At 37.1% G+C, this 20,033-nt stretch overlaps 1 protein-coding gene and 1 long non-coding RNA gene across 48 annotated transcripts in view; one reads left to right on the top strand and one right to left on the bottom strand.

Moving 5' to 3' along the window:
• The window catches only part of MLIP (muscular LMNA interacting protein), a 269,496-nt gene that overhangs the window by 34,772 nt on the left and 214,691 nt on the right, over positions 1-20,033 (top strand). For 2 of the 46 annotated variants that reach the window (XM_059076905.2, XM_067005950.1), the window contains exons 2-3: positions 1,495-1,565; positions 2,343-2,394. The exons of the other annotated variants lie outside the window; for them this stretch is intronic. In XM_059076905.2, coding sequence (XP_058932888.1) covers positions 2,392-2,394 — 3 coding nt within the window. In that variant the 5' untranslated portion in view covers positions 1,495-1,565; positions 2,343-2,391. The remainder of the gene's footprint in view (positions 1-1,494; positions 1,566-2,342; positions 2,395-20,033) is intronic. 46 annotated transcript variants of the gene reach the window in all.
• Positions 7,223-13,974, bottom strand: LOC136792000 (uncharacterized). Of its 2 annotated transcripts, XR_010835037.1 has the most exons (4): positions 13,719-13,974; positions 13,222-13,314; positions 11,496-11,597; positions 7,223-8,892 (listed from the first exon to the last, which is right to left on the bottom strand). It is a non-coding gene; the product is annotated as an uncharacterized lncRNA (long non-coding RNA). The 2 variants fall into 2 exon arrangements; XR_010835036.1 differs by lacking the exon at positions 13,222-13,314 and having other exon boundaries at positions 13,719-13,972.

Here is a 20,033-nt window from a genome sequence, read left to right as displayed (position 1 = left end):
CAAAATCTAACAAACATAATGGAAAATTTACATGCCATAGAATATAGAAATATATATTTTGATATGTTTTATTTTGTAGAAGAATTATAATTCATTTACCCACTCCTCTCTTATTGGACTGGTTTATAATGATTAAACCAACTAAAATTAAATCAATTAAACCAATTAAAATTGTTCATAATTATTAGGAAAAGGTACATGGCAATGTGTTTTTATTTAATCTCTCTTTACTCATTAATTTAGGAATCTTTACTGATTGTCAGCTCCATGCCAGGTACTGTTTAAAGTTAGGAATATCAGAGCAAACCAACATTTTAGCGAGAATAAAGAGATAATAAACAAAATAAATAGGAAAAATATATAATGTGGAATCAACTGATCACTTATGATCTGCTACTTTTCTTAATGAATGTGACACATGATCAGTAAATATATATTGAATATTTAATAATTTGTAATAATATTTATATAATATATATATATACTGTTCAGATGTGATCAGTGCTATGGAGACAGATTACACAGGGAGTACTGGAGGGAAATTTAAAATAGAGTGACAGGCCTGAGCAGGGGACATCTGAAGGAGAGGAGCCCTGCTGAGCTCCTCAAGGGCTGGGATCTTGTCTCCTGGCTCATCCTTATGTGAGATCCCTGCCCATGTGGAGGGACCTTACACTCTAAGGTCTAACGTTATCTGGGTTATTTCTAAGTTGTGAGATTCAGGACAATTTTCATGTTGTATATATATGTATATATACTATTACATATAAATAATAAAATATAAATATTTAAATATTTCCAAACTTTTCTATAATAACCATGTACAACTACTATAAAAAGAAAAATGACCCCTTCACTTTAAAATACGTGCTTCCATGATTCTGTGAGCGTATCGCGTGGCGGCACCAGCCCCGATAAGACCCCTCAGCCTGACGCACTTGAACCGCTGTTGAATTAAGCCCCGTAGTTCATCAAGCACAAAGGCAATCCTTTTTTGGCTCTACATGCAAGGCTTTGCATTTGCATCTTTAAGTTCTGGCCCTAAGTTGAGCAAGTTTGGGAAATTGGAAGAATCCACTGAAAATCTAAAAGAGGACGCCCTGTACAGCGGCTTGAACGCAAAAGGTCAGGCAGACCTTTGGGAGCGATTCCGAGAGGCTTTTGCTCATCTCTCCATCTTCTTTCCCTACTTAGAGAAGATGCTGCTCTTCCTCTTTGTCAGAGGTCGTTATGCTCTCTGCACCTTTGATAGACTGCTCTGTGAATGATGCTCCAGGGAATACTTGCTGAAGTAAACAGTGGGAGGCCCAGGAGCCAGGACCCTGTTCTGCTTCCAAGAGAATGCTTACTGAAAAAGCCCTGATCTTCCCTATGCAGAAAAATGCTAAAACCCATCTCTGAAAGCTTATCAGCAAGAATGCCTTTCTTGCTACAGCTATCGTCTAATTGGATGTAAAATTCCTAGTTGTTTTTAGTGAAACTTTTCTCTTACAGAGTGAAGAAGAAAGTAACAAAGTACTTTCAACTGAAGGAAGGCAGAAAGAAAAGAATTTGCTTAGCAGTCGGTAATATTACTTTTATTCACTCCTGGCGTTTGCATAGAAACTGATCTATTCCAAAGCATTTTTACATTTCTCCTGTGATTCTCACAGTGCTCTAAGGTGGGAGCGTTATTTTTGTACCTGCTTGAGAATGAGAAAACTAAGACACAGAAAAGATAAGAAAATTGCCCAAGGGCATAAGGTTAACATTTATGGAGTACTAACCTGTGTCAGGCAGGATTCTAAGTACTTCATATATTTGCTCATTTATTTGCTCCTTCCAGTGGCCCAGATAATTTTGGTATTGTTTTCATCCTAATTTTTCGGGCATTGAAATGAGACATTGAGAAATTAAATGACTCACTCAAGGACATGCACAGCTAGTTAGCAGCAGAGATGGCATTTACCCCTGCAGAACCCTAGTTCTAATCCGGAACACTGAAAGCCTTGTTCAGTACAACTGTGCCACTGTGTAGATGGGAGACTCGGGCTGTGACTGTGGAATCTGAACCCTGGGAGGTCTCTAAGTTGAGTAGTTGCAGTCCTGGTATGAGTGCTGCCTTGGGGTGCAGGAGGAAGGCAAATTAATCTTGGATTCTTTTTTACTACAATGAGCTCACAACAAAATGTGTTGTCCTAGCAATTCTGTTACATTCTGTTGTCCACACAGGATAATAAATTAATAAAATACCTGTGAATTTGCATTCATGGGGATGGTAGTCACTTTTTAGGCAGCAGGACCTGTGTTCTTAGGAAACGTTGAGTATACAAATCTTCTCAAATCTTTCTTTTTTCCTGCAGGAATCTCTTTAGGACACCTGTGACAAACACTGTTTGATCATGTCCAGTCATGGCAAGTCCCTTAATGTTTTGAGGGAGTTTGGTCTATTTGGGGGAAACTAATTGTTGGGAACTTCTTTAAAAAAAAAAAAATATATATATATATATATAGATATAGATAGATAGATATAGTGTTAGTTTCAGGTGTACAGCAAAGTGGTTCAGTTATACATATAAATATATCCATTCTTTTTCAGATTCTTTTTCCACATGTTATTACAGAATTTTGAGTAAAATTCCCTGTGTTATACAGTAGGTCCTTGTTGTTTATCTATTTTATATATAGTAGAGTGTATATGTTAATCTCAAACCTCTAATTTATTCTCCCCCCACATATATATTTTAGATCAAATCTATGTCTTGACTGCAGTAAAATATTTTGCTTTGAGGATTTCAAGATGCAGTATGTAAACTCTGCAGTTAAATAGAGCTCCAGTTTTATCAAGAGAATGCAGGAGATGTTTCCAAACTGGGACAGGGATGTGAAAACAGAGACCACTTGTTTAACAAACATATTAATAGTTATTAACAGAAGAGAAAAATCTAACCTGTAATAATACACTGTGTTAACTTCCTTAGGGTCTGCCACTTTACCTCTGAAACTTTCATTGTAAAGCTAGGTTGTATTAGTTAGACTAATATAAGCAAATAAGTTTGGATTAGAGGCTAGGAACAAAAAAGAATGTACAATGTGTGTGAAGATATTGTGTATGTGTGTGTGTGTGTGTGTGTGTGTGTGTGTGTGTGTGTGTGTATGTGTTTTAAGAGGACGGAAAGAGAAAAATGTAGAAAAGTTAAGTGGGCAAATTAATTGAAAGGCTCGATTTATAATTAGGGCACAGGGAGATCACCTCTGTGCTTTGTGACCGCCTGGGGGGGTGGGATAGGAAGGGTGGGAGAGAGGGTGATGCAAGAGGGAGGAGATGTGGGAGCATGTGTGTATGTATAACTGATTTAGTTTGTTGTAGAGGGAAAACTAACACACTATTGTAAAACAATTATACTCCAATAAAGATGTTAAAAAAAAAATAAAAATAAAAATAAAAATTAATAATCGTAATAAGCTTGAGACAAATAATAGTCACATGGTATTAGAGAACAAAAGGAATAAAAGGATTTCGTGACTGATTAAAGCACACACACACACAAAAAAATATAATTAGGGCTTTCAGTTCAAATGTCGGAACTTCGAATACTAAAATTCAATTTATTAACTATTTATCAAGCATTATCCAGGTTGCAGACTTCATGTTAGGTACTGGGGAGACAGTGGTAAAAGCACAGATCCAGTCTCTGCCTTTAGAGCATTGAATGTGCTTGTGCCTGTTCCTGCCAAGGGCGTGAGTGGGACTGAAGTGTGGGCAGAATTGCATGCACTGGATAAGCTGGCATCAGGGTGCCTGGGGAGAGGGGATGTTTATCTAACCAGCCCAGATCTGCTGTCTGGGCTTATGGCCAACTGCCTGCCTTTATAGGGCTTACATTCTAATAAGAAATGAAGTCTTTAAACACATAACTATGTAATTAGTATTAATAAAAGGAAGCATGAGACACAAAACTCTTTAATTTAGGTCAAAAGGTCAGGAAAAGCCTGCTTGAGAACATGACCTTTAAGATGAGCGCTGAAGAATGCCACTAAGAACAGAAGCCACATTGGTTAGATGAGAAGAATCAGTTCCTCTTACAAAAAGGTGTTGGTGACATTGGCCCCTCAAACAAATATCAAATATTGGCTCAACGACAGTTGTTGTAATTCGATTAGTTGGGGTAGGAACCAAATGTCTAGGGGAGGATAAAGAGAGATAGAGGAGAAAAAGGAGGGTATACAGAGAAAGTTACATGGACATGAACTTAACCCCTTCATCTGCTGCAGTAAATTGGAGCTTAAAGCTCTGCGGTTGACCCCGATGGTTTCAATATCAGCAACAACAAAGTCCATAAGAATAATGAGACATTATCAGTTAGAAGGTGATGTATTGGTTGGGTGTATTTTTTCAAGACAGGGAGAAAAGAGAGAGATGGAGATAGAATAAAAGAGAGAGAGAGAGAGGCTCTGTTGACCACTGCGTCTTCAAAGATAAGACTCAGTGTGTCCACACATCTTGCTTTCTCTCCTTTCTTCCCTCTGTTCCTTTCAACTGGAATGTGCTGCTCTACCGTTTTGGACAGAGTAAAAGATGGTGCATAGGCCTCAAACCAGCTCCGACTTCTGATCGAAGCCTTTCACTGGGGAATCTGGTATTTGGACAGTTATTAATAAAATGTTACTTGATTTGTCTTGGTGCATGTGGCTCCCTTGGAACTCCTTGAAGTTGAGGTAACTGGCCGAACTCAGGCATTCCTATGAGTCTTGCCATAATTCTATGAAAATCCTGCTGCTAATTCCTGTTAATACCTCCTCTTTATTCTCAAAATTGAAATGAGACTAACATATGAGGAATAAAAATACTTGAGTAAATAGGAAATGAATTAAAGTTTGATGGCATTAATAAAACTTTGGAATGTAAGTGTCAGAAGGGAAAGATTCATCAGCAAATTTCTCATTTTACGGAAATTACATAAATATAAAGGTGCAAAGTCACATAGTGAGTGACTGACCCTGGATTCATCAGGGAATATTATTTAAAATATCCTGCTGATCATAAATAATGAGTTACTATTATTGGCATGATTAAAGCCTAGCATTTCTTTTTTTAAATTTTATTTTTTTTAATTTTTAGAAAACTTTATTCAAGTATAGTTGATTTACAATGTTGTGTTAATTTCTGCTGTACAGCAAAGTGACTCAGTTAAACATATGTATATATTTTCTTTTTCTTATTCTCTTCCATTATGGTTTATCACAGGGTATACCATAATGGAAGAGAATATGAAAAAGAAAATATATAATCACTCCATTAGTCTGATCAAATTTAGTTTCTTTTCTCCAGTGGGTGTTTTCTCATCTAGTTCTCAAAATATTTTGAACCTGGATTGAAAATGAGATCTATTTCATTCATAATGGGTATGCATTGATTTCTCCCAAAATTTTGTCCTAAAAGTAGACTTCTGTTGAAAGATTTTTAACATTGTAAATGCAATGCTCTCGTGTAACATTATTACGCTCAATTTATAAATGGGGAGAATTAGCGCTGTGGAAAAGTGGAATTGACATATTCTATTTCTGTGTCTGGAGAAATATGTAGTTTCAAATATTCCCCCAGAAACGCCTAGATACCTTTAGAGCCACTGAAAGCTACAGTTATCTACTCTACTTTTAAAGATGACAGTATTATGTCTTAAATATATAACATTCTTGCCAAAATTCTAAAGTGCTTAAATGACATTTTCCTGAATGATAGTTATTTTAGCGACTCTTTCTTCTTAACGAGTTCAATGGAGATGTAAGAAATCTTAGGGGACATGTTATTTACCCGTGTTGTAATTTGACCTTTTGCTGTTAAAACCAATACTCCTAAGTGTCTCCAAAAGGCCTGGTCAGAGAAAACAGGAAGCACCTCACTTCGTCTGGTGCCGTGTTTAGTGATTCTGTGTGGAGGTCAAAGTTATAAGGTGTGACTCCCACTTTACATCCTGACCTGAGCTGTGCTATCTCATTTATATGCCTCAGTCATTTAGCTAATACATATTTCACTGATGTTTAGGTATCTTTAGATGAAAGTAAAATCTAAGGAATGGGGGTGAGAAACATTTTTGCTCTCAAGGGCAGCATTAGTCAAGGTTACATAAGTAACAATTGTTCTAACACCTTAGTTTTGGAAGTAGATAGCTGCAAAAGATGATAGAGAATAAAAAATTATTTAGTAAGGACAATAATTTAGCAGGAAGAAGGTTAGAAGAGAGTATAAAAAAGAAAGGATATTCAATCACAGTATGAGGATAGAGACAAATAGAGAAAAAATGTACATATATTTAATAGGATAAGAAGTCACACAAACCAAGGTATATTTAGCCACAATGTCCTTGGGAGGCAGTCAGATGGGAGCAGAGGCGGGAGAGAGATCTAGGGATATTTATTAAGGACTGACGTTTAGACTTTTATCAATTCTTTGGGTAAAGAAATTTATATTTCTGTTGTGTTTCACAATTCTCACCATGGTCAATGCAGACAATGGGGGAAAGTTTACTGAAGATCCAAAGGGGTTGAGCTATCTGGGGAAAGTGTCTGGCTCATTAGAAGCTGTCACCTACAATTTGTTAATTTCACTCCTTGAAGCAGTTTTCCCAACTTGCTCCTGTTTTGCAAGTATGTCACCTTATTAGTAGAAAAGCAACTAGTTCTGGAAGAAGATGGAAACAAGGAATTGGAGATGGTTCAGTTAACTGAGTGCCTTGTCTTGAGGACGAGGATCAGATAAGCAGTGGACCAGCTTGTATCAGGAGGAAGCTGAGTTCCAGACTGTGCCTACCAGCCATGTAGTACTGAGTTGATGGCTTAAAATGTGACCTTGTTCCTTATACATACCTGGGAGTAAAACCTCGGCTTACTGGACTGCCTTGAAGATCAAATGTGATAGTGTATGTTTTTTTCCTAACTACAAAGTGGACAAAATAAGAAAGTAACCTCTGTCACTGTTATTCCATTGTGCCCAAGGCTTTATACAGGGTGCTGGGGTCCAACCTTGGCAGAATTTATGTAATTCTGGAGGCCAAACATACAAATTGAATTTAAATGGCATTGAATAAAATGAGACCTTTTATGTATTAAACACTATGCCAGTATCTGGATACGAAAATGAATAAGGTATCATCCTCGTCCTCAGGGAGTTTCCACTGGGGAATTAGTGTAAAAAATGAACTCAAACTATAATAATATTGTCAACTTAAACAAATGCACAACGTGAGAGTTGCGAGTTAAGTTTTATTGGGGGCAAAATGAGGACTGCAGCCAGGGAGACAGCATTGCAGATAGCTCTGAGAAACTGCTCCAAAGAGGTAGTGGGGAAGGTTGGTATATATGTGATTTTCGTGAAGGAGGAGTACATGTAATCAAGCACATATTTTTTGGCAGAAGGTTTCTGCTAGTTTCGTGAAGGTTACTGCTCATAATCACCATGAAGGATTTTCGTGTTTTTCTAGATATGAGGAGATACAAGAATTGGGCTCATAAAATGGGCTCCTGAAAATATCAATCTGAAGACCTGTTGTGCCAGTTTTTCCCAGAGCACGGAGTGCCTCATTTCTGCTCTCCACCCTGAACTCCTTTCAGGGGGTGTTGAAAGTCACCAGCTGCAGCAGCACATGATTTAATCCTTGTAAAGGTAGATGGCGAGTGCCAATGGTGAGTGTCAATTGTAGTTGACAGGGTCCCTTCATGGTCATAAATTCAACCATGCCTTGGGAGGCATTTCATGACCATTTCATCCCACGTTGCTAGGAAGGCTCATTCCTAGGTCTGAAGAAGATTTTGCTAATAGGTCACTCAATGTGCTATTACCAGACTAGATCTTTTAACAGTAACTAAGGACTCTGGACCACCTGTCTTACTAATCTGTTATGGTCCAGGAAAATTCCCTCTTGTTGTATCTTCCCATATCTATTTACACTATTACAATCATTGATCTCATATAAAACTATATATTTTTGTCGGAGGCCCAATCACGCATTTGTTAATGCAGGAAACAACAGTCTTGTAAAACAGATTATATATAATCTCCCTGTAAAACAGGAAAAATACAAATAACATAGCTAGCAGTATTATTAAAGTCATAAGTGAGAATTAAGCCAAGAACTTCCATTAGGTGCAGCCCATTATATCCTCAGGTGATCTGACAGTCTGTTCTGTACCAATCTTTATCTTTCAGGGAAATGATATATCGGCACTGTCCATAAAGCTCCCAGCCCAATTTCCTAGTTACTAGGCTGGTTATCCTTAGTATAATTTAATTGTTCCCAAGGTAAAGGGGTGCCTTAAAGCTTAAATGACCATAACCTGGTGTTAACCACAAAAATCCGTCCCATAGTTGTGGGAGCTTTTATTCCTTGGATGAAATTTTGCTTGTTGCTCTGATTGAGCTTGAGTAACTTTAGAGGAAAATTCATTTTTATGGCCAGGGTCAGAATAGGTATTATTAATTGTCTAGGTGAGGGGATCCCATCTAGTAATATCAAGAGTAGCCTAAACAGGACTGAACTTTCTTTCTTCTAAAATAAAGGTCCTAAGGACCGTCCAATTAGAGCCTTGGAGTGGAGAAATGCACCAAGGTAACCCAGAAGTGCTAGACACAGGTAATTGGCCACAAACCCAACAAATGGATTGATTTTTAAAACTAGCATAGGATCGTGTCCATGATAGAAAAACATTTGATTTATATGTAAAGGTCCAAGAAGTCAGAAAACATTATAAATGATCATACGAGTCAGGTCCAGCATCTTGGGTAAGCTGTCTACTTCTGATATTGTCTTCTTCTTGTCCTGGTGTGAGTGTAGTTTCCTCTGAGCATTGTTTTAAGGTGATTTTGACATCAGCAGTCCTCTCTGTAGACCAGTCCTGTGCAAGGACCCTTTGTAACTGGAAATTAATCGGAGACATTTTCCTTTAATTTTGTTGCACATGAGCTAATTAAGAGTACCTGGTGAGGGCTTTTCCATCTGGGTTGTAGTGAGTCTTTAAATGATGTCTTTTCCAATATACATAGTCCCTTGGTTGCAGGTCGTGGGGCATCTGATCTTCATCCAAAGGCAGATTACTAAGATAAGTTTCAGAAACAAACTTAGAGTGTCCTTTTAATAATTCAATTTAACTTTATGTCAATATAACATAATAGCAAGGAACTATCCAGGAAGTGAGTCTTAGTAAATACAGACCTCCATTAACAAAACTGGGATTTAACATTCATTGAAGCATCATTTTCTCTCTAAAATTACCCTAATTTCTACCAAATACAGCCAAATTAAGAGTAATTTGTTTGCAAAATAAATCTGGTCTCAATAAACTTGTCCTGATATTGATATAACTATAATTGATCATGCAGGTTTTTTCTTTGCTGAAAATAAGGGGTCTCAGACTGAACTTTTTAATTAATTTATTATTTATTTATTTATTTATACTTATTTTAAATTTTTTTGAATTTTAATTATTTTACAGCAGGTTCTTATTAGTTATCTATTTTATACATATTAGTGTACATATGTCAATCCCAATCTCCCAAATCATCCCACCACCACTACCCACCCTCCCCTGCATTCCCCCTTGATGTCCATACACTTGTTCTCTACATCTTTGTCTCTATTTCTGCCTTGCAAACTGGTTCATCTGTACCATTTTTCTAGATTCCACTTATGTGCGTTAATATACAATATTTGTTTTTCTCTTTCTGATTTACTTAACTCTGTATGACATTCTCTAGGTCCATTCACGTCTCTACAAATGACCCAGTTTCATTCCTTTTTATGACTGAGTAATATTCCATTGTATATATGTACCGCATCTTCTTTATCCATTCATCTGTCGATGGGCATTTATGTGTGCACTTAAGAAGTGTAATCTCCTGTTTTTGCATGGAATGTCCTATAAATATCAATTAAATCTGACTGGTCTATTGTCTTATTTAAAGCTTGTGTTTCCTTATTAATTTTCTGTCTGGATTATCTGTCCATTGGTGTAAGTGAGGTGTTAAAGTCCCCCCACTATTATTGTCTTACTGTTGATTTCCTCTTTTAGCTGTTAGCATTTGCCTTATTTACTGAGGTGCTCCTATGTTGGGTACATATATATTTATAATTGTTATATTTTCCTCTTGGATTGATCCCTTGATCATTATGTAGTATCCTTCTTTGTCTCTTGTAACATTCTTTATTTTAAAGTCTATTTTATCTGATATGAGTATTGCTACTCCAGGTTTCTTTTGATTTCCATTTGCATGGAATATCTTTTCCATCCCCTCACTTTCAGTCTGTATGTGTCCCTAGGTCTGAAGTGGGTCTCTTGTTGGCAGCATATATATGGGTTTTGTTTTTGTATCCATTCAGTGAGTCTGTGTCTTTTGGTTGGAACATTTAATCCATTCACATTTAAGGTAATTATCAATTTGTATGTTCCTTTGTCTTTAATTCTTGTCAATTTGATTACTCTGTGTTTCTGAATGTTTCTCCTTGGGTTTATCCTGCCTGGGACTCTCTGCTTCCTGGACTTGGGTGGCTATTTCCTTTCCCATGTTAGGGAAGTTTTCATCTATAATCTCTTCAAATATTTTCTTGGGTCCTTTCTCTCTCTCTTCTCCTTCTGGAACCCCTATAATGCGAATGTTGATGAATTTCATGTTATCCCAGAGGTCTCTTAGGCTATCTTCATTTCTTTTCATTCTTTTTTCTTTATTCTCTTCCACAGCAGTGATTTCCACCATTCAGTCTTCCAGGTCACTTATCCATTCTTCTACCCCAGTTATTCTGCTATTGATTCCTTCTAGTGTAGTTTTCAGTTCAGTTATTGTATCATTCGTCTGTTTGTTTTTTCTTTAATTCTTCCAGGTCTTTGTTAAACACTTCTTGCATCTTCTCGATCTTTGCCTCCCCTCTTTTTCCAAGGTCCTGGATCATCTTCACTATCATTATTCTGAATTCTTTTTCTGGAAGGTTGCCTATCTCCACTTCAGTTAGTTTTTTTTCTGGAATTTTATCTTGTTCCTTCATGTGGTACATAGTCCTCTGCTTTTTCATTTTGTGTATCTTTCTGCAAATGTGGTGCAAATGTGGTTTTCATTCCACAGGCTGCAGGACTGTAGTTCTTCTTGCTTCATCAGATTGAACTTTTAAAAGACATTTCAAGGCTAGGAAAGTCACGCCAAGGGCTTATCACTGATTTCACCTAACAGATCTAGATGAATTCCTCCCTTTTTAAGGTCCCCAGAATACCTTGAGGTTTCTGTACCTGTTACTGAATGGTCTTCCTAATTTATCTGATAATGCTGCTGGGATCCTGGGAGTTTATAAACTCTGGAGGGAGCAGGTAGAGAAAAAAGATAAATGTTTCAATTCTGCCTACAAAGGTATAATTTACCATATTAATGTAAACCATGATTAGTTTGAGGGGAAGGTTTTCCTTACACCTGGAAAACACAGATCCAAACCAATAATTTTTCAGATAGAAAGCATAAAAATTATAACCATATTTACCAGTTCACTCAGTCTTATGTAACTAATCCTTTTGGTTAACAGCTGTATGAAGCCATCAGGTTTTTCAGTAGAATTCTTCAATTTCTTACCCAGCATTATGGTCTGAAAGTCAGAAACTTGTATTTATCCAAAAGTACTTTCTATAAATCTTCTTGAAGCGGAAGCATTTTTGCAAAGGCATTTGATTAAAACCGTAAGTGTCTATGATGACAAAAGACTTAAGTCTTTTGTCTTAAGAAGGCATGTTTAAAATCTGATTACTATGCAATGCAATTGACAGAGTAACTGGTTATTGCTGTGACATACAACACTTTAAGATAATGACCAGAATTATGACTGATAACATTTTACCAGGACATATCAGAATTTTAGGTACTCTGTATAATTTCCAGAATATATATATTACTAACATTTGCCATACAATATAACCTAAGAAGATTTATTACTCATTTGACACAATTATTCCCATGTAACTCAACATACCAAATGAACCTAGTTTATATCTCTCTTTGGGATGTTTCTGGGGCCCTTTGAAGCAACCCAAAGTTAGCTAGAGGTCAAAAGGACTTCATTAGAGTTTCATTTAGGAAGTTTCAGCAAAAAATATCAAAAAGGGTTTAGAACACTCAGTCAGATAGGATCACAGGTCACCATGAAACTATAGTTATTCACTTAGCTAAAGTAACAATAAAAGATTTCAAAGGCAGATATAGAACAGATCACTTAAAAGGTAAAGAAACTTGAAATCTGTTATGAAATGCAGTTCAACATTTAAAAATACCTTGTCCTCTTAAGAGAGAGAAAAACAAAATTCAAGTTTTTCACGTGCTTACTTTTACAATTCATTTACTCAAATTTATTTTAACCTTAGTCAATTTGGACCATGCATAAAACTCTTTTCTTGGGGTCCATATTCCACAGCACTTTTTATCATTTTCTGTATCCATCACTGTATTTCCCATTAGAAACAGCCAGCTATAAGTCGGACCTACCCTTTTCTCTTGATAAAATGCAATTCCGTTCCTCATTCCTTCTTTACTGAAAACATACATTCTACTTTCCTACTGTACACTGAAATGTTTCCTTTATTATTTCTATTAGCTTTAGTTACATGTTTAAAAAGAAGTTACTCTATCATTTCCTCTTTTAGAAGCTTCTAGATACCAATCAAAATAAGCATTCCATTCAGTCTGTTTGATTTTACAGCCAGCTTTTTTCTAACCATGCATGCAAAAATATTAATTTTGTAATATCAAAAGAACTCCAATTTGGTGATTTTAGGTTGAGATCTCCTTTAGTATAATTTCCCCAATTAAGTAGGTACTTGAAAGTATGTGTTTTTGTACATACATAAACCTGGCTGGAGTGTTAGTCAGAGGCTGGCTTTCTGATGCCCCTTGTTTCTGTGTTTGAGAGGCTTTATTTCCCATTTTAAAGTTGAATTTGTCAGGGATAAAATTTACTAGTGAAGTGTGGTGGCCAGTGTGCTGCTTGTGAGCTTAGTTCCTCTAGGCATCCTCCCACAGTTGTTTCAGCCCTCTTACATGTCTCAGTTTCTCCCTTCTGTGGTCTAAGAGCACCGCGGGTGCTCGAATTGCTGAATGGCCAATTCTTACCCATGACCCCTAGACGAGCAAATGTTTTAATCAATGAATGGTTTTCCCTATGGGACCATGGCACAGCATGAGGACTCTGCCTCCACCACTCCCATAAATTTCCTAGTCACCTGAGAAAGCTGTAACCGTCCAGAAGGAGTCTTGTCCCTTTTCTTCAGAGCAAAGCTCTCATTTTAATATCTTCACTTTTATCCCAACAAATACTATTAAGGCAGCCAAAATGAGGAAAAGCATCAGATCAGTCTCATACCTAACCACTCAGTGAAGACCACTCAGTCTCCTACAACTGAGCAAACCCTGGTACCTTTCAACAAGCCCCCTCTCCCCCCAGTATCTTTCATCTGGGTGGGTATTTCCTTGGTATCTTTCAACCATCGCCCTACCCCCAGTATCTGTCAACTGGATGGGTACTCTCCAGTATCTTTCAATCCAGTCCCCCCGGTATCTTTCAGCTGGGTGGGTATTTCCCTGATATCTTTTAACCAGCTCCCCCCCCCCGCCCCCAGTATCTTTCAACTGGGAGGAGGCAGGTACCTGCTGTGTACCGCCAAATAACACTCAGGATCATCAACCAATACGGGAGATCCGAGAACCAGGGGAGACTTACCCAAATTCGTGTGGACTCTCAGAGGAGGCAGACAGGTGCCTCTGCTGGTACGAAGGCTCTGGTTCCTCATAGAGTTCAGGCGAAGGCGAGAAGTCCTCTCTGGGTCCCTTTGTGGTCACCATAAAACTGTCAACTTTAAAAAATGCACAATGAGAGAGTTGTGACTTAAGTTTTATTGGGGCCAAAAAGGGGACTGCAGTCCAGGAGACAGCATTTCAGATAGCGCTGAGAAACTGCTCCAAAGACGTAAGGGGGAAGGTCAGTATATATGTGATTTTGGTGAAGGGGGAGTACATGTAATCAAGCACATATTTTTTGGCAGAAGGTTTCTGCCAGTCATGAGGAGCAGTCGTCATCATGAAGGATTTTCGTGTTTTTCTACATATGAGGAGACACAAGAATTGGGCTCATAAAATCGGCTCCCGAAAATATCTCTCTGAAGACCTGTTGTGCCAGTTTTTCCCAGAGCACAGAGTGTCTCATTTCAGCTCTCCACCCTGAAGTCCTTTGTGGGGGGTTTTGAAGATCAGCAGCTACATGCACAGCAGCACATGATTTAATCCTTGCAGAGGTAGATGGCAAGTGACAGTGGCAAGTTCCAATTGTAGTTGACAATATTAACAATGCAGGTGTGAAAGACAAAGGCGAAATGATCCAAGTGTCACAGGGGTATAGAGGAAAATCTCAGAAGGGTGGGAAGAGAAAGAAAAGGGCAATTTAGAAGTCCTAGAGCATAAGGAATGCCCAGGGATTTGTGACATATTCCATTACTTTCTCAGGTTGGTGATATCTATTTTTTAAAAAAAACATTCTCTTTTAATAACCTTTGCTTTGAAATGTACTTATTTTCACTCTGCACATTTAAGTCATGTCATTTTAGGAGATTTCTGAAATCTTTTCCAGCTGACCTGATTTTACATCAAACACCTTTGTGGTAAACAAGGTAATAGCCTCGGGAGTCATCAATTCTGGTCCTTCCCCATCTGAGTGATGGGGGCAAATGAACCAAAGCAGAGAACAAATTACTTTCAACATTAGAACGATGGAGACTTTTTTGGTAGTGTTTCTTACTTCCAATACAAACACTCTCCTCATGTATTCGTTCTCTTGCTGCTAGGTCTCTTTTTTCTTACTATCCCAATCACAATTCTCACTTTCCTCCTTTCCCTATCCCCCACTCCCCTCTGTTGTCAAGTTCTGACAAAGCTTTCTCTAAAATGTTTGAATTCAATCCATCAGTCCATCTATCCCCTACAGCTAATATCTTGGAATATTTTAAGAGACTTTCTCTCTATTTCACTCTGCGGACCACAGTCAGGTCAATAGCCTGAAAAGCACCTTTACAATAAATCAGGCTATTTCCTTACTTAAAAACTTTTTAGAGGGAATATATGTAAACATATAGCTGATTCACTTTGCTGTACAGCAGAAATTAACACTGTATTGTAAAGCAACTATACTTCAATAAAAATTAATTTAAAAAACTTTATAATTCTCCATGATGAAGTCAAAACTGCTTTAGACTTTCAGACAATCTATGGTCTAGGCCAGCCTCCACTTGCTAGCTTTTCTGAACCTTTAACTGTAATCTTATTTACACACTTTTCCCGGAAAACAGAGGCCCTTTTGTTTTCCTCCCCGGCAGTGTCAGGATGAATGGGAAAGAGAGAGGTGAGAAACGAAAGTGCTTACTCATCCCTCAACGGAATTCTTCTCCAAACCTCTGTTAATCCTGGCTTAACTTTAATATCCATTTCACAATTTTCTTAAGTGGAAAAAAATAAAGGAAGTCATCTATGGCAAACAAATGAAAATAAGGAAAAAGTCAAGTTTAAAGTAGCTTCTTTATATATTTTTGAACAGAGATCAGATCTTGTGTCTGCCACTTAGTAGGTGCTCAATAAATGCTTGTTGAATGAATAAGTGAATGTTCAGGGCCAGAATTAAAACGGGCCAGAGTGAGAGACCTTTTTCTTCTTCCTCTTATCCCTCAGTTCCCCTGCCTTTCCCCTATCACCTTGCTTTTCTTTTAACCTGAAAACTCTCTTGTCAATGTATATGTATGTGTGTGTGTATATGTGTACTTAGAAAAATTAATGGAGAAAAAAATTACATTAGAAGCCTAATAATTTTGTAATATTTGCAGGAAATACTTTGCATATGATAAAGTTATTATGGCTTTGACATATTTAACAATGATATACTAACTCTGTACAGCTTTGCTTATCATCTAGGTGCAAATGTAATGCAAATAGGTATTAAGCAATTTAAACCATTTGTATTTATCTAGTAAAACATGGTTATGGTAAGTAAATTTGCTCAAGATAGATTCACCCTAAAAAGTCAAAGCTTTTTAAAAACAAACATGATAAGCTGGATATATCATGTGTCCAGGGGGTGGCTGAGCTGGGGCAGTGGTGTGTGTGTGTGTGGTGTGCATGTGTGTGAGCTTTCTTAGTACAGAGAATGAAAATCTTCTTCCAAATTTTATTGCCGAAGGCAGATATTTGTACTTAAAGAATGCACTGGGTACTTTTAGAATTCAACCCGGAATTTAATTGGTACAGTCAAAGAGTTAGAATGGTCATATATAGGTTTCAATTAAATAATTTGTTTTCTCAGAAATTCCAATTAGTGTTTTATTGGAAACAAGTGAAGCCTACTTTAGACATTGTCCCTTGTCTGGACTTCCCTTGCTTGAGCTTTTAATACTGATGAGTTCTGTTTTTCTGACTACTAAAAACTGTTGGCTCTAATTTGGAAATAACCCAGATGTGTGGAGATATTTTTGACTTAAAACAACAGAAAATCATAAAAAATTAGAGACTGAGAAATTATGGTGGACCTCGCCTAATATTTCCCTCATCTATTTTTGTATGTTAACTTCAGTCAGTCCCCAGGGTCAAGAATCAACAAAAAGGCACACATTTATTTGTAGTACAGCACATGTGATTAATTTATTCAATTCTGGAGAAAGAAGCCTTAAAAGTTTGAAGATTTTCACAGTATCAGGTCACTGGCTGCTGTTGGCTGAAATACAGCAGCCTGGAGGTTTGTCCCCTTCAACTTGTTCCCCAGTAGCATCAATGCCCAATACGACACGGGGGGTTCAATTTATCAGCACAGTAAGGAAGAGTGTGTGTTACACAAAGTCTCTTTCAAAAGCCTCTCAAACTTTGATAACCACAAGATAAACATTTCTCCCCTTGTATGAGTCAATGTCAGCTTGTAGCTTTTTGGAATTAAGAGGAGTCTGGCAGGAAGAGGAGGTTCAGGAACACTAGGACAAAGGAGTTAATCGACACTAAACCAAATAACTCATCTTCAGCAACTGATAATTTTTGAAGCATTAGGGAGTTTAACTGTATACATACACTGTATCATAATTACTTCTGAGTTCAGGGTTGGGAGAATCTGGAATTAGCAAGTTGCTGCCCTTTAGGAGATCTCCCTTAATAGAGTTTTTCCATGTTGCTAAGATGATTGTTAACTCCCTCATGATTTTTTAAAAAAATTTATTTTTATTTTTGGCTGCATTGGGTCTTCCTTGCTGTGTGTGTTGTAGCGAGTGGGGACTACTCTTCATTGCGGTGTGTGGGCTTCTCATTGCGGTGGCTTCTCTTGTTACGGAGCACGGGCTCGAGGCACGTGGGCTTCAGGAGTTGCGGCTCTCAGGCTCTAAGAGCACGGGCTCAGTAGTTGTGGCGCACGGGCTTCGTTGCTCCGTGACATGTGGGAACTTCCCGGACCAGGGCTTGAACCCTTGTCCCCTGTGTTGGCAGACAGATTCTTAACCACTGCGCCACCAGGGAAGCCCTCCCTCATGATTTTTAACAGGAGGGAGCTAATGCTGAAAGAGAGGTAGTATTGAAAGTGATTGAGTGGATTTTTATTTAGATGGTTGGTGTATACATCCTAGCTCTGCTCAAACTAGTTGAAAAATCTGGGGCAATGAATTTCTTTCTCCCTTGGTTTTCTAATCTGAAGATTATAAATGTTCCCACATCATATGATTATTATCTGATGAAAATGAATTGCTTTGTGCTAAACCCCCAGAATGCTGCCCAATATATACTCATTTGTGTGTTTGCTATTGTTATTAGGACTAACTTATTATGAATCATTTCTTATTTCATCAAAGCTATCTCTAGTTAAAAAGAATCAAGGATAGAGACTTCTTAGTTTTTTAAAGAGGATTTAGATGCATAAGTAAAGATAACTAAATGTATAAAAGGAATCAATTGCACTGAGCACGAGTCTAGCTAACTCATTGTTTCTTCCCAGGGAAAAGCAACCACAAAAGTCTTAAACTAGAGCATAAAGGCATTAGAGAAACTATAAGGAAGAATATACCACTGAGACTTATGATTAGTTCTGTTGATAAGTGAGGTTACAACTCTGGGATTCTTCATGCAGGTCAAACTTACGCAGCATTTGAAGCACTTGTATTAATTTTTTGGCGTCCTCCATTCTCATGGGTTTCCTTCCTATTCTTTCCATGGGCTGCTGAAGCCCTTCCTGGAATGTCTAGTCCAGGCCATCTCTGATTTACTTAGTCAACATAAATTTTATACACTCTTCCTTGTCCTCAGCTCAAACTTTTTGCAGATTTAATAGTTTTTACTTTATCAATAATCTTTTCAAAATGGATATCTGACTCCGATAACTGTATATGTAATCTTTTTTTGGATTATCTCTTCTAGTTTTCATACCAGTGACAGTGTATGTAGTTGTCATCAAAAGTTATATATTATGCTGTATTTTCTTTTATCCACTCAACATCATTTTTCTATATCCTTTCTACATTTATCTTATCAGTAGAATTAGTCATCAAATTTCTCTATAAATCTCGAATACTTTTCCTATTATTGATTATTTGGCTTGTTTTTATACTTTCCTCTTAAAATGCTATTATAAAAGTCTTTGCTCATTTTTGTTTTTCATTTTCACATTATTTACTTAGAACAAATTCCAAATGTTGGATGATTAGGTCAAAAGCATAAACATTTCTATGTATCAGAGACATATGCCAGGTCTCCCTCTAAAAGTAATAAGCAAATTTCTATTTCTAGCAACATTAAATGTGTGCAATATACTTGGCTCATAAACCCCCATTATCCTAATTCCTGAGGTTTCAGGAAAGAAATAATTTGACTAACTCTAATTGATGCATGAATGACTGATGGCTTTTTCTTTACTCATTTTAGAAAGGAATTCTAAGCAGTATGAGTGTGTGTGCATACATATTAACATAAACTTCTGAATATTTAGAAGCAAAAGGACTTTCTGGTATTTTGATCACACTGTATAATATACAGTAAAATTTCCTTACTTAGAAAGTTCAGTTTAAGCAGAGTTTAGATAGATACTGACTGAGGGAAGGCAATAAATGTTTCTCCCAGCATTACATTATTATAATTTAATGAGAAATAGATCGGTTTTGCAGGTGATTTGTTACTTCAGCAAACACTTATGGAACTTCCTTATTGTCCAAACACCTGAATCAGGTGCAGTGACAGCTACAAAGATGTAAAAACCACAGTCTCAGCCCTCAGTGACTTTCTAGTCAAATAAAGGGGGTAACACATGACCACAAATCAATACAATACTAATTAGAAAATGATGTCTCATCCAAAAAAATGGAGAGGTAAGTGGAGAAAGAGATTGCTTTGATGAAGTGATGATTTATTTTAAATCTAAATATTCAACTTCAGTGATATCTAGAGGAAAAAAACTCCATTCTCATTTACACTTTAAGGCCAATGAGACTTCTTTCCCAAGCTAATTAGGTAAGCTTTTCTGCCTTTATCAGTGGCATTGACACATGAAAATATTTGGGAAACCTTATGAAATTCCAACATCCTTATGGAAAGCAAATGCACTGTAGTTTTCCCAAAGGCATTTGTTTATCAAGGCATAATCTCTTCTGGGAAAGATGAAGGTTGAGATTAATGGGAGAATGACTCAAGAATTTAAAATTTCATGAGTTGGCATTTGATCTTTGGCAGGACACTAAGATTAATTCAGGATACAGTATGTATTTGTAGCTGAATTAACCAAATATACTGAAATTGATAAAAAGAAGAAAGAAATTGAGTTTGACATATTGTTTCATAGATGTCATTACATTAAATGCCCAGCACATTCAATAAATCACAGTTAGTTCAGAAATAAAACAAAGGGGAAAATCTAAATTTGGCACTTTAACTCTTTCTTTTAGAACCATAGAACCATACCAAATTAAGCTTCAACAGCTTCTGCAGAATCCTTAAAGTGGCAGATTCTTTAGAAATACACATAAAAGTTGTCCTTCTT

The sequence above is a fragment of the Kogia breviceps genome, chromosome 10, assembly GCF_026419965.1.
Source record: "Kogia breviceps isolate mKogBre1 chromosome 10, mKogBre1 haplotype 1, whole genome shotgun sequence".
Classification (NCBI taxonomy): domain Eukaryota; kingdom Metazoa; phylum Chordata; class Mammalia; order Artiodactyla; family Physeteridae; genus Kogia; species Kogia breviceps.
Note: the sequence above shows the minus strand (reverse complement) of the source record. Positions and strands in the feature narration are given on the sequence as shown.